Raw genomic sequence first — 27,614 nt, forward strand, 5'->3', positions numbered from 1 at the left:
CCCTGGCAGACATGAATTCCTCCCATTTTGCTGGTATTCATGATGGAGCGTCCCATGGACAGTATCTACATGGATATGGAGATGGAATTTGCCTTGGCTCATGCCTATGCTGTCGCCTGTTCTCATCAAAGGGAAAGGGAAAAACGGAGATGGAGTCGTCGCCGCTTTTGGATACACCCTATCTTGGAAGTACGGGAGAGCCGTGGAGCATACCATAGCTTGTTTGGCGAACTGAATGACAACCTGGAGAAATATTACGAATATACCAGGATGTCTCAGGACAGCTTCCGCTATCTTCTTCGTCGGGTGGAAGGAGACATTAGCAGGCAGGACACGCAGCTCCGGAGAGCTATTTCCGCAGAGGAGCGGCTTCTGGTGACTCTACGGTACGTAGCTGTTTGAATGACTGTGATATGTTCTTCCCTTTATTTTTTTTATTTTTTTTGGGGGGGGGGTTTGGTATGGTCAATGTACTTTTATAAATTACAATGTACTTTAATGTAATTTCTTTCTCTTCTTGGCAGTTTCCTGGCTACCGGAGAGACCTTGAGATCCCTTCAATTTCAGTTCCGGATTGGAGTCTCCACTCTCTCCGGAATTAGTGCTGAGACATGCCGCGCTTTGTGGGATAATCTCCGGGAGGAATTTTTACCCGTCCCTACAAGCGATATCTGGTTGGCCAACGCACAGAAATTTGAACAAGTGTGTTCGTTTCCAAACTGTATTGGCGCGGTGGATGGAAAGCATGTTCGGATTACCAAGCCAGGGAAAAGTGGATCCTTTTTCTACAACTATAAAAAATACTTTTCCACTGTGCTGATGGCAATTGCCGGTGCGGACTGCCGTTTTCTCGCAGTGGACATTGGTGCGTTTGGCCGTTCAAATGACTTGCGCACATTTAAAGAGTCGGATATGGGCCAAAAATTATATGGGAACAATTTTAATTGTATACAGCAATGAGAGACATCCAAAAAATGTAAAAGTAAAAAATCCAAAAATACTGTCTGTCATTGCATATATGAGGTGTTTGAAGCACAAATAAACGGCGCACGGAGTGAATTGCCGAGAAGTGTACTTGAAAATAAGAACAAATATTGTATTCAAACTAATAATTTTTATTGGGGGGTAACAGAAAAAAAGGGAAAATAAACTTAGGGGGTATCAACATCCGCTACCAGCGGCGAATGGTATGTGTTTGTTTTTGAACGGGGACGGGGACAGGAAGAGGAGGAGGAGGAACCATAGTCAAGGAGGCTGGAAGGCAGGTCCAACCCCCCCGTAGGGTATTCTGGGGACACCGGATCATCTGTAGGGGAGGGAGGAGGCAACACAAGTCTTTGGTATTTTTTACTTGGTTGGCCCTGGCTGCTCCTGCTGTGGCTAGAGCCACGGCGAGATGTTGGTGTCTGTACTGGAGCAGCCAGAACCTCACTTTGTGCCTCTGTGTGTCTCCTCTTTCATTTTTTTTTTTTCCTCCCCCTGCGGCATCTCCCCCAGAAACACTCCTACGGGATGATGAGGGCCTGGCAGGAGCAGGAGTGGGCGGCACACTGGTATGGTGCCTGTGGTGGCGTCTCTCGGCACATGGACCTCGGTGGCATGGCTGGAGTGGCTCTGCAGCAGGAGTCGGAGTCATGCTAGCCAGCGACGGCACTACGGGCATTGTCGCTGACTGCATGACCCGAGCCTGCTGCAGAGCCCTCACGTAGGAAGTGTTGCAGTCCTGCATCACCGAAATCTGGAGTTCCGGTGTAAGGTTTTCCACCATGCCTTTTGCAATTGAACTTAAAAAATGTTTTGCCGGATTCGAGAGCTCGGCTTCCATATTTTCAAGGCGCTTTTCGATACTGGCCAGACGACTGTCCATTTTATCGTTAAACGCCTTGAAACAGTTCTGGAAAACCATGCTCAAGTGCATAAATTCGGGCATGGCTGGCCTGTCCGAGGACCGCTGGCGCTGTCGGGAATTCCAGAACGAAGGTGCGCCAGAGGCCTCGGGCAGGGGAAAACCTGATGGCTCGGCTGCCGGTTCTCCAGATGATGGTGGTGCAAGCCTGCTGTCGCTGTGGGAGGGCTGTGACGGGTCAGATGGCGATCCATGAAGTTCCGCTTCACAGGGGGGAGCTCGCTGGAGGGTGCTGCTGTGTGTCCTGTGAAAAGATAAGGGAAAAATTAGTCTTCAGTTAATAAACTATCACATACGCCAACTCCTGTAAAAAAATTTACATTACATGACACATCAAAACATTACAATCCCCTGTCTCTCAGTCTGTGTGGCCTATAATAAATTGCTGATTGTTATCGCCAGCTGACCATTAGGGCTCACGATAACAATCATGGACATACCGACGGCAGAAAATGACTGTTCATTTCCGCTGCCAAAGGCAATGAATACCCCTGTCATTGTTTTAAAAATTTTTTGGTCCCAAAAAAATTTCAAGATGCCGCCTATGTCGCAAAAATAGTCTAAAATTTAAGGTCAAGAAAAAATTTTTAAAAAACCCCCCTGATTTATCTGATCTGATCGCAGGAATGGCCATGACGTTAGGATCATGTGATCCAGACGTCATCATTATTCCTGCGATCAGAACTACACTGAACTCAGAACGTAACCTGTCATGGACTACAAGGACTCACGCTTAACCAAATAAATTATGGGCTATATACCATTCCACTAGGGAAAAAGGCCAATATGCTACGCTGACTGCATGGATGGGCAATACACTATGTTCCTGGGAAATATACTATGTGGATACGTGGCATGTGTACTATGTGGCTGCGATATAGTGGCCTGCCAATATACTATGTGGATGCACAATGTACGTGGCTGGGCAATGTACTATGTGGCTGTGCAGTATGGTATGTGGACAAAATACTTACTGTCGGCGGCTAAGGACCGGTCTTAAGAACTGCAGTGCCCTGCTGTACTTGTATGGCACCGACTTAGCCGCAGCAGCACCACTCCGCGATTGCTCCTCCTCTGCACGGAGCCCCTTATTGAAACGGTCCTTCATGGATCGCCATCTGGTCCTCAACTTTTTAACTGTGAATTTAAAAAAAAAAAAAAAGGTTACATATTTAGCATTTTAAAAGGATAAAACAACCGTCTGCGATGCAAAGTTTAGGCGTTGATCGCATCACACAAGGTTGTGTTTATCCTGGCAAGATGGGTCATAACAGCGTCTCAGCAATACTCACTAAAGGTGCCTTTGTCCTTCGCTGAGGCACTGTCAAAGCCATCCCACAGCGACTTTGCCACCTCTGCCCACAAACGCCTCGACACCACCTGGTCCATGTGCCGGGGGTCACGGCTGTCCCACAACGGGCCACGCTCCTGGATGCTGGAGATCAGTAGGTCCACATCAATACTCTCCATGTGGTCCCGTTGTGAAACCTAGAAAAATTAGAAAACAAAAAGGTTACAAATATGCAAATATTAACAACCACCAGCACCTGGCATGATTTGTACCTTTGCCCTATCCTTGGACATTTGATGTATGTATATTTATGTTTTCTACACCTGTATTTTGGAATGTTTGTGTGCAGGGAGTTCAACTTTATGTAAAGCCCCCGTCTCACATAGCGAGATCGCTAGCGATATCGCTGCTGAGTCACAAGTTTTGTGACGCAACAGCGACCTCAGTAGCGATCTCACTATGTGTGACACGTACCAGCGACCAGGCCCCTGCTGTGAGATCGCTGGTCGTGTCGGAATGGCCTGGACCTTTTTTTGGTCGTTGAGGTCCCGCTGACATCGCTGAATCGGTGTGTGTGACACCGATCCAGCGATGTCTTCACTGGTAACCAGGGTAAACATCGGGTTACTAAGCGCAGGGCCTTAGTAACCCGATGTTTACCCTGGTTACCAGCGTAAATGTAAAAAAACAAACAGTACATACTCACCATCTGATGTCCGTCAGGTCCCTTGCCGTCTGCTTCCTGCTCTGACAGTGCCGCCGTACAGTGAGAGCACAGCACAGCAGTGACGTCACCGCTGCGCTCTGCTCTCACTGTACGGCGGCACTCAGTCAGAGCAGGAAGCAGACGGCAAGGGACCTGACGGACATCAGATGGTGAGTATGTACTGTTTGTTTTTTTTGGTAACCAGGGTAAACATCGGGTTACTAAGCGCGGCCCTGCGCTTAGTAACCCGATGTTTACCCTGGTTACCCGGGTGCTGCAGGGGGACTTCGGCATCGTTGAAGACAGTTTCAACGATGCCGAAGTCGTTCCCCTGATCGTTGGTCGCTGGAGAGAGCTGTCTGTGTGACAGCTCCCCAGCGACCACACAACGACTTACCAACGATCACGGCCAGGTCGTATCGCTGGTAAATAGCTATGTGAGACGGGGCCTTTACCTTCCCCCAATACTTGCTGCCCTGAAAAGCTATAATGTAATTAAACTTAGTAAACATCCCTAGTGAAAACAGGATGCTCCTCAAATGTAATGTGCCTCACAGCAGGATGCTACTCAAAAAAAAAGTTAAAAAAAAAAAAAAAATACTCACTTGCCGGCCTGACGCAACACCTTGGCCCCGACCTCGCTGCTCCCGCTGACTGCCTTCCCCCTCCTCACTTGAAGAAGCCTGTAAAAATTGTATACAAAAATTATTGTCAATGGTACAAATGGCAGCGAATAGTAAGCAACTGAACATAATTACTCACCGCACTCCCCCGCGCCGATTGGCCAGATTCACATGGACTCGCCATTCTTGCAAGTTTGTTCTGCAATGAAAAAATGAGCAAAAAATCACATCCAAAGCTAACAATAAAATTGGCATAAAAAATTAAAACAAGCACAATTGACTGTTGACTGATAGATAGGACAATGCAAACTGAAAAAGCGACACCACAACGCCATACATTGCAAGAGAATACAATAGAAGAAACAATACAAGAATAGACACAAACAAAATTTTTTCAACAACAGACACCAATGTCCAAATTTTTAAATATAAAAAAAATGTACAGGGAAATAAAAAGGCACAATGAAATAGCAAACTGCACGCCATACTTTACAATAGCAACAAGACATGATCCAAAACAACACCATCTGGTGACATCTACCACAGAAATACATCTGGAAAAGGAGAAAAATACCATTCTAGATAATAAGCAATAACCATTACGGGACAACCGCTGTTAAAAATACAGCAACCCAAAAGATAAACCATAAAATAGAAAAGAAAACACATGAAATTTTACATAGAAAAATGGCCACACCAAAAAAAAATATATATATACTACACACTTGGCAACGCAAACAGGCAAGGAAGGAGATATATGCCATACAGAAAAAGAACCATCATTGATACCAAAAAAAAAAAAAAAAAAAAGGGAAAATAAAATTGAAAATAGCATGGCATATAGCCGCACGGAACAATACAATACAAATGAAACATCATACATGTAGCCCCCCCACCAGCAAGAAAAGACACTCAAGAAAAGAAAAAAAAATGCCTGCCAACAGCATAATAAAACACAGCAAGACATGAGCCAAGAAAACGCCATACGGTTAACCCCAACAATAGAAACCAGAAAAAGACATGCACCAGAAATTTAACAAAAAAAATCTGCCAAAAAAAATACATTGAACAACCGCATGACACCAGAACAACCAAAAATCCATTAAAAAGAATCCAAAACCAAGCAAGGCCGAAGACAATAAACGCTATCATATAACGCCAGAAGTACATCAAAACCAGATAAAAAAACACAATTTTTCAATAACAACCCACAGTGCCATAACCGTACAATAGCACAGACCAAACATAGCACAAATTAAATAAAAATCAAAAAATAAAACACAGAATAAAAAATATTCAAGAGAAATATATACTTACAGGTTTGGCAAGCAGATTCTCCTCTCTGTGTCTTTTCTCCTCACAGTCTGGTCAGCACTGAATAGCCTTGTGAAAGACAATGCCAAACCCCTTTTTTTTTATATATATATAGTGCTTTTTTTAAGTGTCTAGACAAAGTCTAGACAATGTTTTGCATTTTTAATTGGAAAACGCATGCGTCGTACAACGCACCACGACGCAAGTACTTGCGTCGTCTGCGTTGTCAATGCAAGTCAATGGGAAAAAAGGCGCATCGACGACGCAAACACGACACATGCGTTTTTGAAAAAGTCTGCGCCGCCCAAAAAATGCAACATGTTGCGTTTGCCGCGCCCTGACAGGTGCGCCCTAACGCCGCATGCGGCGTACAACGCACCAGAACGCATGACAACGCATGTACATGCGGCCCCAATGTTAAAGATAGGGCCGCACGACGCATGCGTTTTGTTGCGGCGACGACGCTGCGGCGCACAACGCAAATGTGAACGTAGCCTCAGATCATGTCAGGCAGGTGTTACAGCTTCTCAGAGAGAATAAGCTGTATGCTAAACTTGAGAAATGTGTATTTTTTGCTCAAGAGTTGCCGTTCTTGGGTTATATTGTGTCTGCTTCTGGTTTTAAAATGGACGCCGCTAAGGTGCAAGCGGTGCTGCATTGGGAACGTCCTTATAACCTGAAAGCACTTCAGCGGTTCCTTGGGTTTTCTAACTACTATAGGAAATTTATCAAGGATTTTTCTATCATTGCTAAACCGCTAACTGACATGACTAAAAAGGGTACCAATTTCTCCATTTGGCCTGAGGCTGCTGTTCGCGCATTTGAATTTCTCAAGAACAGTTTTGTTTCAGCCCCCATTCTTGTGCAGCCAGACGTATCAAAACCCTTTGTCGTGGAAGTCGATGCGTCTGAGGTTGGTGTGGGGGCGGTACTATCTCAAGGCTCATCCTTGAGTGGTTTGCGTCCGTGCGCCTATTTCTCAAAAAAACTGTCGTCCGCTGAACGTAACTACGATATCGGCAACAGGGAGTTGTTGGCTATTAAGTTGGCCTTTGAGGAATGGCGACACTTCTTGGAGGGGTCGGTACATCAGGTCACTGTTATTACCGACCATAAGAATCTGCTGTATTTGGAGTCAGCCAAGCGTCTGTCTCCCAGGCAGGCTCGCTGGGCATTGTTTTTCACGCGGTTCAACTTTGTTGTCACTTACAGAACAGGGTCTAAAAACACTAAGGCGGATGCTCTGTCCAGGTGTTTTCCGGGGGGAGAACCTCGGGAAGACCCAGTACCCATTCTCCAAAAGGGTGTTGTGGTTTCAGCCCTCACTACCGAGGTTGAGGCTGAGATTGCCGAGGCTCAGGAGGAGGTACCATCTGAGCTTCCCATCAACAAATCTTTTGTACCGCTTCATCTCCACCTAAAGGTGTTGGCGGAGCATCATGATACTGTCCTGGCTGGCCACCCAGGGGTTAGAGGTACTTTGGAGTTGGTGTCACGTCGGTTTTGGTGGCCCAAAATCCGACAGGACGTGGTCTCATATGTGTCAGCTTGCACCACGTGCGCTAGGGCGAAGACGCCCCGCTCCCGTCCTGTTGGCACACTACTTCCTCTGGAGGTACCTAGTAAGCCATGGACGGAAATCTCCATGGATTTCATCACTGATTTGCCTCCCTCAGCTGGGAACACGATCATTTTGGTGATTGTGGATCGGTTTTCAAAAATGTCGCACTTTGTGTCTTTGCCTTCTTTACCTAACGCTAAGACTCTTGCTCAGGTGTTTGTGCAGGAGGTGGTCAGGCTTCATGGAGTTCCGTCTGACATCATGTCAGATAGGGGTACTCAGTTTGTAAAAAAATTTTGGAAAGCATTTTGCTCACGGCTGGGGATCAAGTTGTCTCATTCGTCTGCGTTTCATCCCCAGTCAAATGGTCAGACCGAGCGTATGAACCAAAATTTGGAGCAGTACTTGCGCTGCTTTGTCTCTGATAACCAGGAGGAGTGGTCTACCTTTCTTCCTTTGGCTGAGTTTGCCATCAATAATCACCGCCAGGAGTCGTCTGGGGAGTCTCCGTTTTTTTGTGTTTACGGGCTACATCCTCAGTTTTGTACGTTGAGTCAGAGAGGCTCTTCCGGCGTTCCGGAGGAAGACCAGTTAGGAACACAATTGTCATCAGTCTGGAGGAGAGTGAAACAGCACCTGTTGAGTGTGGGTGCTAGGTACAAAAGTGTGGCTGACAGTAGGCGTGTGCCAGGTCCGGACCTGAGTGTGGATGACTGGGTGTGGTTATCCACAAAAAACATAAGACTCAAGATACCATCCCTTAAATTGGGTCCAAGGTTTATTGGTCCATTTAGGGTCACCGCCGTCATTAACCCAGTAGCGCACCGACTGGAGCTCCCTACGGTGTATAAAATACACAACGTGTTCCACAGGTCTCTTCTTAAGAAGGTGGTGGGTTCTGTGGACGTGGCACCTATGCCACCTCCAGTCTTGGTGGATGGTAACCTAGAATTTGAAGTCTCCAGGGTGGTTGACTCTCGTGTGGTGCGCCGCACTTTACAATATTTGGTACACTGGCATGGTTATGGGCCTGAGGAGAGGTCCTGGGTACCAGCCTCGGACATTCATGCGGATCGGCTGGTCAGGTGTTTTCATCGTCGCCATCCAGACAAGCCGAGTCCTATAAGCCGTGAGGGCCCTGGGGTCCCTCGTAGAAGGCGGGGTACTGTCATGTCGGACACTGTTCAGACCAGGTCGTCTGACAGACAGCGATAATTCTGCGTTTGACTGTTTGCTCATTGGCGTCGGCTAGTTTTCGTCTGGCTGCTCCGGGGTTAATTTATCTGATCCTCGGATTGGAAGCTGGGCCATGCCCATTTCCTTTAAATGGTTCTCCTGATCTTTGGGCGTCGCCGATTATAGCTTCTGTCTTATCCGTAGTTATCTCGGTCCGGAGTGGAGAGCTGGTTGTTGGAGAATCGTTGCTGGTGGTGTATTTTCCTTTGTCTTATTTACTCCTTCCTATATTTGTATTTATTTTGCCCTGCACCTTTATAGTGTATTCCTGATTGACTGCGGCGTGGTGTATATTTTCCTTTATACTTGTTTGTTATAACTGTGGGTATTGGTCTATTGCATTCACTGGGTGGTGGGCCGTGGTGTTCAGTCTAGGGCTGAATCAGGAGTCAGGGTGAGGGTGGAGGCCTGAACATGCACACCTTCAGTGCAAACTTCAGGTAGAGGGTTAGACAGGGTTTCCCTAGTCTGAGGGAAATTGCAGGGGCCCGGGTTATTAGCTCTCGCCCTCCTTGTATCCCCGTGACAAAAGCCTTTTCAATGTCCAAGGCCAACAAGAATAGGGGCTTTTTGTGGTGGTTTGCTGAGTGAATAATATTTAGATTCCTCCTGATATTATCTGGTGCTTGTTTTTTCTATTTTTTAATGTTGATGATTATGGTTTACAGCCAATGAAAACCCAAAAGTCATTATCTCAGTAAATTAGAATAATTAGCAAAACACACCTGCAAAGGCTTCCTAAGCATTTAAAAAGGTCCCTTAGTCTGTTTCAGTAGGCTCCACAATCATGGGGAAAACTGCTGACTTGACAGATGTCCAGAAGGATGTCATTGACACACTCTACTATGAGGGTAAGCTACAAAAGGTCATTGCTAAAGAAGCCGGCTGTTCAGAGTGCTGTTTCCAGGCATACTAATGGAAAGTTGAGTGGAAGGAAAAAGTGTGGTAGAAAAAGGTGGAAAAGCAACCGGGATAACCACAGCCTTGAAAAGATTGTTAAGAAAAGACCACTCAAAAATTTGGGGGAGATTCACAAGGAGTGGGCTGCTTCTGGAGTCATTGTTTCAAGAGCCACCACACAGATGTATCCAGGACATGGGCTACCAGTGTCACATTCCTTGAGTCAAGCCACTCATGACCAATAGACAACGCCAGAAGCGTCTTACCTGGGTCAAGGAGAACTGGACTGTTGCTAAGTGGTCCAAGGTGTTGTTTTCACCATTTGGAAATCAAGGTCCCAGACTTTGGAGAGGTCACAATCCAAGCTGCTTGAAGTCTAGTGTGAAGTTTCCACAATCAATGATGGTTTTGGGAGCCATGTCACCTTCTGGTGTAGGTCCACTGTGTTTTCATCAAGATCAAAGTCAGCTCAGCAGTCTCCCAAGAAATTTAAGAGCACTTCATGCTTCCCTCTGCCGACAAGATTTTTGGAGATGGAAATTTCATTCTCCAGCAGGACTTGGCACCTGTCCACACTGCCAAAAGTATCAATGCCTGGTGTAAAAACAACAGTATCACTGAGCTTGATTGGCCAGAAAACTCTAGCCTGACCTTAACCCCATAGAGAATCTATGGGGTATTGTCAAGAGGAAGATGAGACACCAGACCCAACAATGCAGACTGGCTGAAGGCAGCTATCAAAGCATCATTGTCTCCAATAACTTCTCAGCAGTGCCACAGACTGATCGCCTCCATGCCACACCGCATTGATGCAGTAATTGATGCAAAAGGAGCCCCGATCAAGTATTGAGTGCATTTACTGAACATGATTTTCAGTAGGCCAACATTTTGGATTTTAAAATCCTTTTTCAAGCTGGTGTTATAAAGTATTGTAATTTACTGAGATAATGACTTTTGGGTTTTCATTGGCTGTAAGTCATAATCATCAACATTAACAAAAATAAACACGTGAAATAGATCACTCTGTGTGTAATGACTCTATATAATATACAAGTTCCACTTTTTGTATTGAAGAACTGAAATAAATTCACTTTTTGATGATATTCTAATTTTGTGAGAAGCACCTGTATGTAGCATGGAGTCACCTAACATCAGACCCCTGCGCATAGATATCCAGCCCATGCTGACTGGACGACATCACACAGCTCTTTGCTTTCTAGGATGTTGCTCCACAAATTCTCCATCGGCTTGAGGTCTGTGGATTGGGCGACTACTTCATAACATCAGTCTGGTTGGTCTGGAGCCACAATGTCACACTATTGCTGGTGTGTTTGGGGTCATTGTCCCATTTTAAGGGCATTTCTTCTTCAGCATAAGGCAACATGACCTCTTTCAGTATTATGATATATTCACACTAGTCCATGCAGCCTGGTCTGCGATAAATGGGCGCAACTCCATAGTATGAGAAAAATTCCCCAACCATTCTGCTTGTACCTCCATGCTTTGCAGTCTTCACCATGGACTTCATTTATGGGTCGTCTAAGAAACTGGGGCCTTTACACCCAATAAGAACAATCTTGCTCTCATCTGTCCATAGAACGTTCTGGCACTTCTCTTCAGGCCAGTCAAGATTATTATTATTTATTATTATAGGGCCATTTATTGCATGTCTCTTTACATGTGAGGATGGGTATACATAGTAAAAACAAGTTCAATAATCTTAAACGATACAAGTCATGACTGGTACAGAAGAGGAGAGGACCCTGCCCGTGAGGGCTCACAATGTACAAGGGATGGGTGAGGATACAGTAGATGAGGGTAGAGCTGGTCATGCAGCAGTTTGGTCGATTGGTGGTTACTGTAGGTTTTAGGCTTGTCGGAAGAGGTAGGTCTTCAGGTTCTTTTTGAAGGTTTCGATGGTAGGCGAGAAGATGTTCTTTGGCAAACTGTAACCTTTTCAACATATCCTTTTTCAGCAATGGTACTTTACAAGAGTTTCTTGCAGATAGTTTGGATTCTTGTAAGCATCTTCTGATGGCTGCAGGACTCATCGGTAGCTGAAGATCTTCTCTGATCTTACCTAGAGCTAATCACTGAATGCTTCTTTGCCATTCTTGTGATTCTATGATCTATGCAGATAGTAGTATTTCTATTCCTACCACATGTTTAAAGGTTTGTTTGTCATTTTAAGGTATTGGAAATATTTTTAGCTGAGCAGTCAATTATTTTCTGCATTTCGTATGTTTCCCCCTCTCCAATCAACTTCTTGATCAAAGTTTTTTTTTTCCTTTGATACAATGTCTGGAACAACCCATTTTAATCACTGAGCAAAGGCTTTAAATAAGGGCCATAATTGACACCTGTGTCTTCACAGAATGAATAACCTCACTTAGGGTATGTGTCCACGTTCAGGATTGCATCAGGATTTGGTCAGTATTTGTAAGCCAAAACCAGGAGTGGGTGATAAATGCAAAAGTGGTGCATATGTTTCTATTATACTTTTCCTCTAATTGTTCCACTCCTGGTTTTGGCTTACAAATACTGATGTAAAATACTGACCAATTCCTGATGCAATCCTGAACGTGGACACATACCCTAATTTAACTCCACACTGCTATTAATTTGAATGTCCCCTTTCATTAATTGAGTAAATGACACCCAATTAGAAGCTGCATGTCATGGCTGTTGATTCCCATTACTTGCCTACACCTAGTCTGTACTGTTTTACCATGTTGTATGATCTTGTCTAAAACAGTAATTAACCACATTACTGATGTTAGACTGCTATTATTTTGCACATAAGTGTAGGTCCTACTCCTATCATTTCATGTAACAATCTTTTGTCTGTTTCCTACAGATGGTCTCAGTGTAAGAAATCCTTCGGAGAGATGTCCGGCTCCTCTGTATTCCCAGGACCATCCGGAGATTCACCAGGTAGATGAAGCTCGGCCTCCACCACATCTATATGGGGCCGCACTCAGAGATTTGGGGTCTTCTGGTGATGTGTCTGCTGTATTGTACTGAGCTGTTATATATGTGATATCAGGGCAGAGATCTGACCATCATTAAAGTGGAGGATGAAGAAGAGCAAATGATGAGCAATCACCCGTGTATGAGCGATGTGAAGGAGGAGAGTCCAGGAGATGATACCACAGGTATATAATAATGGGGTCACTGGTTTCTTCTGGTTACGCTGCACCTTACAACTACTTGATAGTAACACATCCTCTAATAGTGATGAAATATGATACACTCCTCAGTATTGAAATTGTATGTATCACCAAGAAGCAGAAGTGGTGGATGATGGAAATCACAAGTTGGAGGCGCCACTGACCTGCATATGATAAAAAAACCTGAAACCTCCAGAACCTCTGGATTTCTGGAGTCTGAGCCTTGTGCAGAAATCCCGGCACTTCCAACCTCAGCTGCTGCCACTGAGGTTATTAATGGTTGTCTGAAGATGGTTCTGCCACTGATTGTAAAAATCATCAGGATCTGCTGCCAGCAGCTCCTGTGTAGTCACCGACCAATGATGTTGCCAATGTGCTCGATGGAGAAAAGTAAGGAGATGCTGCTGCTTCTTTTAATACATCTTAGAACTGTGTTTGCCTCTTTTGCTGCTGCATCACACTGTTGACTCATGTTCAGCCTGTGATCTATTTGTGTACCCAAGTCTTTTTCACACGTGCTGTTGCTTCATTCTATTCCTCCCATTCTGTAGATGTAATTTGTTTTTCTTGCCCAGATGTAGAATCTTGCATTTCTCCCTGTTAAATATCATTCTATTAGTCACTGCCCATTGCTCAAGCTTATCTAGTTCCTTCTGAATCCTTTCTCTGTCTTCTATAGTGTTAGCTATCCCTCCTAGCTTTGCATCGTCTGCACATTTGATTAAAGTTGCACTCTGTAGTGCTAAAGCATGTAAATATGAATAGCATTACTGCTCTAGATAAAAAGACAAAATGGAGATACTTAGCACATAATTTGGCCAATTCATGCATGCCCAGCAGCCGCGACAAGGCGATCTCTGGTTTCATTGGAAACCTGAGATCGCCTTGTCGCAGCTGCTGGGCAAGCATGAATTGGCTAAATTATGTGCTAGGTGTCTCCATTTTTATCTTATTATCTAGAGAAGTAATGCTATTCATATTTCATATATTTCATATTTACATCCTTTAACACTACAGAGTACAACTTTATTTGTTATGTATAGAGATGGATACTCTTAGTTTGCACCTGTGCACACCAGTTTCCTGATTTGGAAGTGCAAGTCAGTCTTTTGTTGTTTGCAAGTTTGATTAATTTACCTTCAGTTCTCTTATCTAGATCATTTATTAAAAATGTTGAACACTGGGGCAAGGATAGAACCTTGTGGCACCCCACTTAAAACACTTTTCCAATTGGATGTGCAATTATCACCACTCTTTGAGTACGATCAGTTATGAATCCACCTAACCGTAGCCTTGTCAATCCCATACTTGGTAATTTTTTCAATAAGGATGGTGTGAGATACTTTATCAAAAGCTTTGCTGTAGTCAAGATACACTATACCGCATTTCCCTGATCCACACAGTTTGTGATTCCATCATAGAAGGAAATTAGATTAGTTTGGCATGACTTGTTTGCTACAAACCCATGCTGGCTCTGGTTAATTACTGTATTATCCAAGTACTTACATACATGCTGTTTAATGATGTTCAAAGATCTTTCCAGGTATAGAAGCAAGACTCACTGGCCTGTAATTTCCTGACTCCATCCTCTTTCCTTTTTTGAAGATAGGAACAACATTTGCCCTCCTCCAATCTCCTGGGACTTCTCCTTTTATCCAGGATTTTTCAAAGATTCTGGCTAGTGGTTCTGCAATTTCCTCTGCTTACTCATTCAGTACCCCAGGATGTAATTCATCTGGACCAGGAGATGTAAATTCATTTAAATAAGCCTAGTGTTTCCTCACCATCTCTCTGTTTATAGATAGTGTAGATACCTTTGTTCCTTCAATGGCACCGTGAAGGTCAGTTGATGTTACAATTGCTTTCTTAGAAAACGCGGCCTTCTCAACATCCTTTTTGACCACTCTACCCTTTTCATTCTGCAAAAATTTTATAGCCTCTTTTGACTTTTCTTTTGCTCTTGACATACCCCCAAAATGCTTTTTTTTACTGCTTGTGGTCTCACTTGCAAGCCTTACTTCATTACTGGCTTTAGCTCTTCTAACTCTTGCCCTGCATTCCCTGCAAACCACATTATATTCTTCTTTAGATATGCCCTGTCTTTCCATTTAATATAGTTTTTTTTCTTTTTTTTACCTTTTTTAAGAAGTGATTAAGTTCTGTGCTTATCCATCCTGGTCTCTTTAAATGCTTCAAATGCTTCCTACTTTTAGAGATTGTTACCAATTGTGCTGTGAGAATTTTATTTATCAAAATTTCTCATCCTTCTTGGAGATTTCTGTCCTTTAGAACAACCAGCCTTTGGACCTTTCCTACCCTCTTTCTGTCCATTGAAATCTGCCTTTCTGAAGTCCAACCTTAAAGTCTGAGTCCTTGATGGTCTTCCTCCTCTTGTAATCCACAATTAATAGCACGATTGCTGCCTCCTAAATTCCCAGCCACCTTTACCTTCTCATCCATTTTCTCAATGTTGGTAAGAATTTGGTCCAAGATTGCAGATTCTCTTGTACTGTCTTCTACCTTTTGAAAGATAAAGATGTCAGCAAGAGAAGATAAGAAATTTCTGTACCCATTACTTTTGCCTGACAGAGATTCCCAACAAATATCTGGATAGTTAAAATCTCATATGATCACACTTTTGCACTTTTTTGAGAACTGAGACGTAAAAATAGTTAGTCCATATCTTCATTCTGTCCAGGTGGCCTATAGTAAACTCATACAATAGTGTCCTTTCTGTTTTTCTCTCCTTGTATTCTTACCGAAACAGTTTCTACAGAGCTACTAGTCTCTGATGTTGGGATCTCTGTGCAGATACACGTTTTCCTAACATATAATGCAACACCTCCTCCGCTCTTGTTAACCCTGTTTCTAATAAATAGGTTGTAGCCTTCAACGTTTCAATTCCAATCATGTATATCATCCTACCAAGTTGTATTGATGCCTATGACATCATATCTCTCTTCCTGTGTTAGCAGACCCAATTCTGCTTGTTTGTTTCCTATGCTTTGTGCATTTGTATAGACACATTTTATTTTGTAATTGGGTTCTCTTTCACCTTTATTTTCGTTTAGAGTTTGTTGTTTTTGTTCTTCCTTTCCACTTCTAATAGCGTTCTCAAAAGAATTCATTAGCTGCATATTTCTTCCTGGGTGTATATTTCCCATTCCACAATGTTCTAATTTAAAGCTCTCCTGATGAGTGTAGTAAGGCATCTACCAAATATGTGTTTTTCTGTTTTTGAAAGATGCAATCCATCTCTAGCAAGTGGTCCATCATACTGGTAATTCAATCCATGGTCAAGAAACACAAAACTTTGCTCACAGCACCATTGACATAGCCAGTTGTTCACCTGTAGAATCCTGCTCTATCTCCTTGGTCCATGTCCATCCACTGGGAAGATGGCTGAGAGGAAAACCTGCACCCCCAGTTCCTTCACCTTCCGGCCTAGGTCTTCAAAGTCTCTGCCTATAGTTTACAGGTCCTTTCTTGTTTTGTCATTTGTTCCTACATGCTTTAATAGACATGAGTAGTCGACTTTAGCTCTGAAGAGTCTTGATACCCTATCATACATCTTTGATTTGGGCACCTGAAAGACAGCACTCTTCTCGTGACGTAATGTCTGTTCGGCAGAAAGCAGCTTCTGTTCCTCTCAGTTGGGAATCACCCATGACCACCACTCTCCTTATCTTCACCTCAGCGCTTCTTTTTCTCTCTTCAAGAGGCTTCTGATTTCTTACTGGAGTGTTCTTTGTGGGCAAACCACTTTTTTTATGTACATCTTAGTAGTTCTCCTTCGTGACAGCCTGGTTTTGGTTCTTCAGCAGTATGGTTGCTGACTGCCTCCTCATCCTATTACTTCTTTTGGTCACATGCTTCCATTTCTCCTCTTCTGCAGGTACATTGAAAGGTGCTTCTCTTTGAACATTCTGAACAGTTGCTTCTACTCTGTCTTTAGCTTCTGTAGGAACACTGAAAAATTCTTCTATTGCCACACTCTGAAGAGATTTTCTTTGCTCTGTCAGGAAATCCTCATTTTCTTTGAACTTCAGTGCAGCTATTCTCTCCTGGAGACTTTGCACCTTTTCCTCTGACAGAGTCACAAGCTTGCATTTCTCGCATGTAAAGTTGGTCTTTTCATCTGGCAAGTCTGTAAACCTATAGCACACATTGCAGCACACCATAAGGGTAATCTCCTTGTTGAACAAAATGAATTTCTGTGGAATCGCCGTAAAGATTTGCACACCGACAGGTTATGTTATTTTATTGACAAGGGGGTTATATATTTCCACAGCTGCCAGAATTATTTTAAATAGCAAACAAACTAATAGAAAATAACACATAAGAATAAAAACAGAAAATAATAAAAAATTAAAAGATACAACAAATGAAATTTCATCAACAGAGACAAGAAAATCTGTTGAAAAGTCTATAGGAACATGTATCCACTCTTAGGCCTCTTTCACACTAGGGTCGTGCACTGCACGTCGCTATGCGTCATTCTGTAGAAAAAACGCATCCTGCAAAAATGCTTGCTAGTGTGAAAGTAGCCTTATTGTATTGGGGTTGATGTTTTTTGCTGGTGGAATATTTTATGTACAATCATTGTTCAGCTGGTGATTGTAGATGCCTCGTAGCATTCTTGTCGAAGCTTACGTGGGGTGGTTCCTTACCACACACTGGCACAGGTAAATGGGGGAATAGGGAATTTATTAATTAGTAAATATATTAATCAGTCCACCCCCTCCAATACTAGTGAAAGGTATAAATAAGTTTTATGGACCATGTTAGATATACATCAGATGATGGCTGGATAGCCAAAAGCGAGTTGTGTTTTTATAATGTTTTAAGCCTGTTTACATTCTCTAGTTATTCCATGCTAGAGTCTTTTTTACATCAATAGAAGATTTTCAGTCTGCCTACACCTTTTGATCCATAGTATCTTCAGGCCATGTGCACACGTTCAGTATTTTTCGTGTTTTTTTCGCGTTTTTTCGCTATAAAAACGTGATAAAAACGCGAAAAAAACGCTTACATATGCCTCCTATTATTTTAAGTGTATTCCGCATTTTTTGTGCAAATGTAGCCTTTTTTTCCGCGAAAAAATCGCATCGCGGAAAAAAAAGCAACATGTTCATTAAAATGCGGAATTGCAGGGGATTCCGCACACCTAGGGGTCCATTGATCTGCTTACTTCCCGCACGGGGCTGTGCACACCATGCGGGAAGTAAGCAGATTATGTGCGGTTGGTACCCAGGGTGGAGGAGAGGAGACTCTCCTCCACGCACTGGGCACCATATAAGTGGTCAAAAAATAAGAATTAAAATAAAAAACAGTCCTATACTCACCCTCGATGTCTTCCCGCCTCAACTGCACGCTGCTGTTCGGTTCCTGTAGCTGGTGTGCGGCGAAAGACCTGCCGATGACGTCACTGTCCTGTGATTGGTCGTGAGCGGTCATGTGACCGCTCACGTGACCGTGACGTCACGGAAGGTCCTGTGCGCACAGACCAGCTATAGGAAGAGGAGCCGGACGCCGGTGAGGAGATGTCTGGGTGAGTATAAGCATTTTTTTATTTTTTTTATTATTTTTAAACATTCTATCTTTTACTATAAATGCTGCATAAGCTGCATCTATAGTAAAAAGTTGGTCACACTTGTCAAACACTATGTTTGACAAGTGTGACCAACCTGTCAGTCAGTTTTCCAAGCGATGCTACAGATCGCTTGGAAAACTTTAGCATTCTGCAAGCTAATTACGCTTGCAGAATGCGAAAAAAACGCGAAAAAAACGAAAAAAAAACCGCAAAAAAAAAATGCGGATTTCTTGCAGAAAATTTCCGGTTTTCTTCAGGAAATTTCTGCAAGAAATCCTGAACGTGTGCACATACCCTCAAGTGTGTGGATGGATAAGTGTGTGAATGGATGGAAGTGTGTGCCTGTGTGGATGGATGGATGCGTGTGCATGTGTGAATGGATGAGTGTGCGTGTATGGATGGATGCGTGTATGGATGGATGGATGCGTGTGGATGGATGGATGCGTGTGTGGATGGATACAGGTAATACAATGATCTCTGGTGACATTATACACAGTAGCTCCATATATAGTGTATGGTGTACAGGTCAATAGTGATCACCAGTGACATTATACTCAGGAGCTCTGTATGTAGTGTCTGTGTACAGGTAATACAATGATCTCCAGTGACATTATACTGTACACAGTAGCTCTGTGTATAGTGTATGGTGTATAGGTCAATACAGTGATCACCAGTGACATTATACATAGGAGCTCTGTATGTAGTGTCAGTGTACAGGTAATGCAGTGATCACCAGTGACATTATACACAGGAGCTCTGTATATAGTATATACTGTACAGGTAATACAGTGATCACCAGTGACATTATACTCAGGAGCTCTGTATGTAGTGTCAGTGTACAGGTAATACAGGGATCACCAGTGACATTATACACAAGAGCTCTGTATATAGTGTCAGTGTACAGGTAATACAGTGATCACCGGTGACATTATACACAGGAGCTCTGTATATAGTGTCAGTGTACAGGTAATAGTGATCACCAGTGACATTATACACAAGAGCTCTGTATGTAGTGTCAGTGTACAGGTAATACAGTGATCACCAGTGACATTATACACAAGAGCTCTGTATATAGTGTCAGTGTACAGGTAATACAGTGATCACCAGTGACATTATACTCAGGAGCTCTGTATATATTGTCAGTGTACAGGTAACAAAGTGATCACCAGTGACATTATACACAGGAGCTCTCTATATAGTATACAGGTAATACAATGATCTCCAGTGACATTATACTGTACACAGTAGCTCTGTATATAGTCTATGGTGTACAGGTAATACAGTGATCACCAGTGACATTATACTCAGGAGCTCTGTATGTAGTGTCAGTGTACAGGTAATACAGTGATCACCAGTGACATTATACACAGGAGCTCTGTATGTAGTGTCAGTGTACAGGTAATACAGTGATCATCAGTGACATTATACTCTGGAGATCTGTATATAGTGTCAGGGTACAGGTAATACAGTGACCACCAGTGACATTACACACAAGAGCTCTGTACACAGTATACAATATATAGTGTAAGTGTGCAACTAATATGCAAATTGCCTCTTCAGAGAAAAAGAGGACTTAATCTCTATAGCGCCACCTGTTGGAAGTAGCGATCCTACAAGTCACAATCAACCCTTTAATGAGTCGTGCAATATGACTTAGGATAAAAGGCAAATCAGTATCTCAATTCACAGACACGGTGTTTCGGGCTGTTGGCCTTCGTCATTGCGAAGCATGAGAAGTAATTTGGCTAGGTGAGAGGCTCTGGACTGGGGTCTAAGGGGTAAGATTTCTCCTTGTGGAGAGTGACATTCCAGCTCTGGCTTGTCAAGGTAAGGAGGCTTATTCACCGTGCAATGCTCCTCTGGGAAATTTAATATGCAAATTGCCTCTTCAGATAAACAGAGGATGTCGTAGCTGTTTTCATTCTGACCCAATGTCAGTACGCCAGATCACCAGTGAGGCCAAATCAGGTAGTTACGCCCGTCATTTTACAAGCGCGCTTGGAGACAAAAAGACACCTCACACATCTCCTGTGAGCAAGTCACTTTTATCTGAAGTAATGCAGCAAGAAGCAATATTTTATACCATTTACAACAAATGTAACACACAATGTAATTCATGTAGCCCCCACCATCACCCAGGGTCACACTGGCCTTTATTCCTCACCACATACCAAAAACATGTTGTGACTGACTATTGAGAACATACATGATAAGAAGTGTAGTCTCCTTGAAGAGGAGACCATCAGACTACTACGTCAACAGATTCTAGTAATTCTAGCAATTAAAGGCAACCTATTAACCCTTCTATATCAATTTCCCCCATTTGTAAATGGTATAACCTTTGCTACGGGGTCAGCTGATGTCCACAGAGGAGCTACTGTCTCATGGGTCTAGTACCCACAAGGGGGTTTTCTACCTGCTTCGCCCATCCAGGTAATAGGTAATACATATATTAGCGCTTTTACGGCTACATAAAACAATAAGCAAAGCAACAAAATCTGCATACAAGTCTGTAAAATACCAAAAATAATCCATCCCTCTAGGCCGCTAAGCCAATCGGCTGGATTTAAAAAGGAGTCTCTATATTGTATTAGTCTCATTAAGAGCCTTAAGGAACCTAGAAAATATGAGTCCAAGTCTCATTGTGTATGCAGTGTGGTGTTAATACCTTCCTTGGTTCCAGGGGTAAGGCTAAGTACAGCATAGTCCTTGCAGATACTGGGCTGTGTATACAGATCCAACAGTCCAGCAGTTTTTGTCCTTCCGCGTCTTTTATAAGAAAAGCAAGATGTTGAACAAGTTTGTTGTCCTTGTCAACACTTAAAAGTTTATCCAGTGTCTCTGTAAGGTGCAGACATCCTACCACTGCCAGCAAGGTGATTAGGAGAACCGTCTTTCTGCTGGTGAAAAGATCTTTTTGCAGTGACTGGCATGGATCCAGGTGGGCTTTCCCTCAAGTTTCAGTGAGGTGAATGTGGTCAGCTGGACTTTACAACGGGCCGTCAAACCGTGGGTCTAGGCTCCTTCTCACGTGTCTGTGTATGACCACCAATCACCTGGATTCAGCTGATGCACGTCTGCACTGGCATTAGGATCTGGAATGGATGAAAACACATGTTTATGCGCCACATTAAGTCTTTTCTGCAGGGCCTGGACATGGGCTGTCAGCACCATGTTGCATTTGTAGCACCTGTGGGAAGTACAGACCAGTCTTTGGGGCACTACCAAACAGGACTTCAAAAGGAGACAAGCCTGTCTTTCTAGTTGGAGTGTGTCTGACTGAAGAGTGCAAGAGACAAGCACTCTACCCCGCTCTTTCCTGTGTCTGCCATGGCCTTTGAATTTTCAACTTAAGTGTCCCATTTAGTCTCTCCACTTTCCCACTACTTTGTGGTCTATATGGTGTATGAAATGCTTGCTGTAGTCCCAGGGGCTGCATGACTTCCCTCATTATTTCTCCCGTGAAGTGTGTACCTCTATCGCTTTCTATGGTTTCTGGGACACCATACCTGCAGATCAGTTCTTTCATCAGTTTGTCTGCAGTCGCTTTAGCATTTGCACATTTTACCAGATAGGCTTCCAGCCAACCAGAGAAGAGATCTACACATACTAGGACATTTTTCACACACTCCTACCTTGGGTAGCTGTATGTAGTCAGTCTGCAGTCTCTGAAATGATTAGAGAGGCCTGAGTGTCGCTTTCTTAGGGATTGTTTAAATTTTTTTTTACTGTTTTACCTGGGTTGTGCTGTGCACAGATGAGGCATGACTGTGCAAGCTCTACGGCTGCGTAACTGAAACCAGGAGCGATCCAGAAGGCATCTACCATGGACACATGTGACATTTTGAGGTGTGAGTGGGGCCAGGTGTTGCTTGCGCCATTATTAGGAACAGGGACCTTGGTATATACAATTTATCCTTATTCTCCCTTACTCCTTCTGAGTTCAGCTCAGCTCCCATTCTTCCACAGTGTTTCTTCTCTGTTTGGGCAGTTGGAGGGATTTCAGGACATCTAGGCTCAGTGTGGCTGGAATACGCTGACTCCCCGCCACTGTCCACTGCTCCCTAGGCCTACTTTAGCATCCTCGTCCGCCCTTCTGTTGCCCTCTACCTCCACAGAGTCACCGTTCGTGTGTGCTTTTACCTTGACGATGCCAACCTGGACTGGTAACATCAATGCCTCCATTAATTGTTTCACCAGCTCTGCATTTTAAATGGGCTTACCGGCTGATGTAAGAAACGTTCTGCTTCTCCAGATAGGGCAATAATCATGGGATATTCCCCATGCACAATTCGAATCTGTGTAAATATTAGCGACTTTACCTGCAGCCCCTCTACACGCCTCAGTGAGTGCCTTCAACTCTGCCTCCTGCACCGACATGTGAGGAGGGAGTGGTTCAGCTCGGATTACCTCATGTGAGGATACTACTGCATATCCAATGTAGAATCACCCATCCTGTGGTTGCTGGAGCCATCTAAAAAAATAAAAACCTTAAAATATGCATTAGGAACAGGGTTTTTTTCCATGAACATATGTAAAACCCACTGTCTCCTGACACATCAGTTCCTATGCAGTCATGTTCGTGCGTCATGTCAACGTACCAGAGTACTCTTTTTTTTTTTTTTTTCTCAGCGCTGTCACCAATTCCCCCTTTTCTGAATCCACAGGCAGATGAGTGGCTGGATTCAGAACATTGTATCTTTTGAGGTTGACATATTCATTAAATTAGTATTAGAGCACATTCAAGTCTGATCTGTCTAGCCATAGACAGGTGTTTTGGTTGAACTTGTACGAGTATGGCATTAATGTCATGTGGGGAACAACTTGTCAAAAGAAAAAGTCAATGTGAGCTCACATGCCTAGCAGTAATACAGCAGCTCTTACAACACGGACACACGTAGGAGACCCTCTAATCATTGGGTCTAATTGTGCTGAGTAGTAAGCTATTGGTCTCTGTTTCTCTCCATGTTGTTGTGTCAGTACTGCGGTAGCATGTCCTCCCTGTTCTGTGCAAAATAAGAAAAATGGCTGATCATAGTTTGGAATGCCTACGGCGGGGGCTGACACAATGAGCAGCTTGAGAGAATAGAAGGAATCAATTGCTTCTTGAGTGAGATTGTAGGAGTCTGATGACAACCTGTCATAGAGTGGTTGCATCATTTGTGAAGCAGACCTTATCCAAGGCCTACAGTAGGTCACCAAACCTAGGAAAATGTGTAGATGCTGGTGTGACCTGGGTAAAGGGAGATTTTGTATTGCCTGTTTTCTGTCTTTAGTCAGGTGTCTTGTACCTTCAGCAATACAATGTCCTAAAAATGTCACCTTTTGTTTGCAATACTGTAATTTGTCACATGAGACCTTGCAACCCTTCTCTGCCAAAAAACACAGCAAGGGAACTGTAGCTTCCTTGCAGGACGTCTGGTCCGGGCAGCAGAGCAGGAGGTCATCCACGTACTGCAATAGTACAGTCTGTGGATTAGGTGGTTGCCACTGCTCAAGACTCCCTGCCACCGCTGTTGAATAGATGGTTGGGGAGTTCTTTCCCCCTTTTGGGAGGACCGTCCAACAGTATTGTTTACCTTCGTGAGTAAAAGAGAAAAGATGCCGTCAGTCAGGGTGCAGGGGTACAGAGAAGAATGCATTTGCCAAATCAATGACTGTGAAACATTTCGTCGTCACTGGAATCTGTGACAGTAAGGTGTGTGGGTTAGGGACAATTGAAGTCATACTCTCTGTACCATCATTACTAGCCTGTAAGTCCTGAACTATTCTTTAAGTGTCAGGGGAACCCTTGGGTCCTTTTTCTTCTTAATGGGATACAAAGGGGTGTTGCAGGGGGAGGATCTTTGCACCAAAACCCCTGCCTTAACGTACTCTTTAATATCCCTGCTCAGGGCCATTGATTTGACTAGACTTAAGGGGTATTGTCTTAACCAAAAAGGAGTGGTTCCTTCTTTTAATTTAATCATGACAGGGGGAATGGGCAGCCGACCCACATCAGATTTTCCCCTTGCCCAAACGGTGTCTGGTACCTGACTCTTTTCCCTGTCCTCAGATATTCTGGTGTCAGGTGTGACTTTCACTATCTTGCCATATACACCATTTGTGAAATATTACACAAGTGTTTATATGAGTCACGCATTAATGTCCAAATATTGTTTATACCCGTATTTGATTGGGTAGAGTACCCCTTAAAGAACTAAATTTGATTCACAAAATATGTTACCAAAAGAAAATTGTATATATTAAAATATATATTTACGAAATGTGCTGAGTCATAAAATGGGGGAGCACAATGCCATAGGCCACAGCAAAGCACAAGCTTATTCTAAGAAAGTAGCAGCCCTATATAAATTCATAACTAACAGTTCCAAATACAAAAAGAAGGGATTTGAAATATACCAAATATCAATGCCAGTTCCTTGCGATAAGGTATAAGAAGTGGAAAAGACAAATAAACAGTGATTATGGTTTGAGCCAATATAATGAATGGCTAAAAAACTATATATCATATGAAGACAACCTAGAAATACACGGTAACTATACCATCTTGTGTAAGGAAACTACTAAACTGGCAATGAATGGAATTAAGTGTAACTATAATAGGGCATGATTTACCTGTGGTATAATGTGCACGTGGAAGACCCTGGCGTCCCTCTGCCCCAAGTGTTTATATGAAAGGGGACTTGTGACTGTAATACCCTCAGGAGAGTACTGTATGATGGCCTAGCCAGCACTCAACTCTGCTCCCAGCAAATTCATAGGGGTATTGTCACTAACAATAAGTTTGTAAGCACCTCTTGGCTGTCTCGTGATTCTAGTCTTATTTGTTTAGTCATAGGGGCTTCAGTCGCTTGTCCCTCTACACGCACGCATTCCACAGTCTCGTCAGTAATCATGTCTGGCATTATCAAGTCTTTGTGTACCACAGTCCCAGCTGCCCCAGTGTCAATCAAGAATTCTGTCTCTTTCCCTCCCGGCATTGGCATGGTGGCCATCAAGGCAGGACCAGGTCCGGAGGGGACAAGAACAGGCACACATCTGTCACTGGGTTGTCAGTTTCCTAGTCTGAAGGTGAAGGAGGTGGAAGATTGGTCTGAGTGTCCATTTTCTCCACAATTCCAACACTTCACTGTTTCTAAGTCCTTAGGTCCCTTACTACGTCTCTACTGTTTTCCTTGTACTCCAGCATACATGACACGTCGTCTTATTGTCCTAGTTTGTTCAACTCCTTGAGCAACCTTCAGGTCTTTTGGATCTACATTTCTCCATTCAGGTCTGGCTGTCTGTACTGCGTCTCGTAAGCCTTTTGTCATACCGTCAATGAATGTATTTACCAATATTTTAACATCAAGTGGGTTTACTGGACTGTACCCCATGTCTGCCCATTTCAGCTGTAACCGTCCAAAGTACATCTCTACACTCTCTCCTTTTGTCACATCGGTAAAAGTCTTAATTTGCATCCTAGTACGTCACCTGCTTTTGTGCTCACTAACTCCCTAGGTCTGACCAGGTGTACTTATACGTCCATCATACTGTTTTTATTTGTCTGTAAAATGGGAAAGGTTGGTTCTCAGGGTCAGCCAACTGTTTTAGCATAGCTAGCTAGTCAGAGGGCCTCCAGGGATAACACTTCTGTATCTGTCTTACCCTACCTGATGTGGTTGGTTCTCTGGTGGTGGGGGTGACATGACATGCTGGTCTACAGCTCCTTCCCAAAAGGATTACTGTTAGGTTACTCCCAAAAAGTCAATGTCCCCACTACCACTATCCTGTGTCAGCTTCTTATGTCACTACATGTGATCTTGTCTGGACAGGATTCAGTGCAATTCACTTAGGTCGGGTTGCAGCACAGATCATACAAGTATTTCTCCAGTCTGGGTTTGTCTGACCACAGTGTTTACAAGTCCATCTGTCTTGTCTGGGTCTCTGGTTATACAAAGGTATGACCATAGCAGTAATATGTCGGTCATAGTCGGACTTTTGAGCATCAAAACATTCATAATACACCTTTCTTCTGTCCTGCTGCACTCTCTCAGATGCCATTTATTCACTTGCTATTTTTCTCCCTTGTCTGTGCCTTTTTGTACATTCAAACATCCACACACTGGCATTTTTGCCTTTCTCAATATTGGTCCCACATCTTTCACTGCTTCCTTTTTCAATCTGTATAGCGGATCCCATTGGGGCACTGACTGCACACACAGAACAAGTTGCCCATGGCTTCAACTTATTCCTCAGACAGCTCACCTTCATTCTGCAAATGCCCTTTTTAGTGTGCCTTACCATCTACGGGCGGCCACACGTAGCAAGTCAGAGCGAGTGTCAAGATTTAGCGGGAAGGCTTTTCCTGCCTCTCACCCGGTAGACCTAAAGGATGTAACGGGAAGGCTAAAACTGCCTCTCACCTGTTAGATCAACTGGCTAGAAAAGGAAGGCCCAGGGGTGTTAGGCCTCTAACCTTTCAGCTCAGCTCCATGGAGCGGGAAGGCTTTTCTTGCCTCTCACCCACAACAAAAACCAGCTGACTGTAGCAAGAAGGCCCAGATGTGTTAGGCCTCTCACCTACTACATCAGCAGTGCAGTTGGCTACCTCCTCCGTTGATCCTCAATTTGCTATATCAATTACTCAACTTGAAGCAGATGAATCTTTTTACCAATCTTTCAATCACACAAATTTCCTCTAAAATAGGCACAGTTCTTTTACTTTTCAATACATACAGTACTATTGCTTTAAACTCAAATCTTACACTGTACAATACCAAGGACAGAGAAACTTAGAACGCAGCTACGTGCCCCCCTCCTCTGGCCCACAGCACAGAGGGGAGAAATTACAAGCAATTCACGCAGAGGTTCGACTCACTCCTCCCATCAGGTATTCAGTAGAGATAAGAAAGTCACAAGCAATTGCGGCTTAATTCCCGCTCCAATCAGAATTTCAGAATTTTTGGTGTCCCTTACACAGTAACAGCATGCAGCAGTTTTCAGACTTAATCTCTACAAAACATTCATCCTGGACTCTAAACAACAGTTAGATAAGTAATGATACTTATGTGATCACTCATTCATACATGCTCATTCACTGATTGTTTTTTTTTTTTCCTTTCACTTTTCAGTTGATTTTTACAAGAAGAAAATCCCTTATCTCAATCACTCCACCTAATTCAGCTCAAACTGAGTTGAATAATGTCTTCTGTCACATACAGAGGACCACACCTAATGGAACCCCTCATCAATCAGGGATTTATCTATTTATCCCTTCTACTCATTTGCTCACCTCTCATCTCATTCAGAGGTTCTCATAGACATACATA

The 27,614-nt window shown here is 43.4% G+C and overlaps 2 protein-coding genes across 4 annotated transcripts in view; one reads left to right on the forward strand and one right to left on the reverse strand.

The window, feature by feature from the left end:
• LOC143808893 (uncharacterized) overlaps window positions 1-27,614 on the forward strand; it is a 200,814-nt gene that overhangs the window by 166,073 nt on the left and 7,127 nt on the right. For all 3 annotated transcript variants that reach the window (XM_077292070.1, XM_077292071.1, XM_077292072.1), the window contains 2 exons: window positions 12,395-12,471; window positions 12,584-12,692. In XM_077292070.1, the coding sequence (XP_077148185.1) occupies window positions 12,395-12,471; window positions 12,584-12,692 (186 nt within the window). The remainder of the gene's footprint in view (window positions 1-12,394; window positions 12,472-12,583; window positions 12,693-27,614) is intronic.
• LOC143808901 (uncharacterized) lies at window positions 1,097-6,337 on the reverse strand. Its single transcript, XM_077292081.1, has 6 exons — window positions 5,844-6,337; window positions 4,666-4,725; window positions 4,509-4,586; window positions 3,199-3,394; window positions 2,881-3,043; window positions 1,097-2,150 (listed from the first exon to the last, which is right to left on the reverse strand). Exons 2-6 carry the CDS (start codon window positions 4,708-4,710, stop codon window positions 1,172-1,174), a joined length of 1,461 nt encoding a protein of 486 aa, XP_077148196.1. The 5' UTR covers window positions 4,711-4,725; window positions 5,844-6,337; the 3' UTR covers window positions 1,097-1,171.

Source organism: Ranitomeya variabilis, chromosome 2 (assembly GCF_051348905.1).
Source record: "Ranitomeya variabilis isolate aRanVar5 chromosome 2, aRanVar5.hap1, whole genome shotgun sequence".
In the NCBI taxonomy this organism is placed as follows: domain Eukaryota; kingdom Metazoa; phylum Chordata; class Amphibia; order Anura; family Dendrobatidae; genus Ranitomeya; species Ranitomeya variabilis.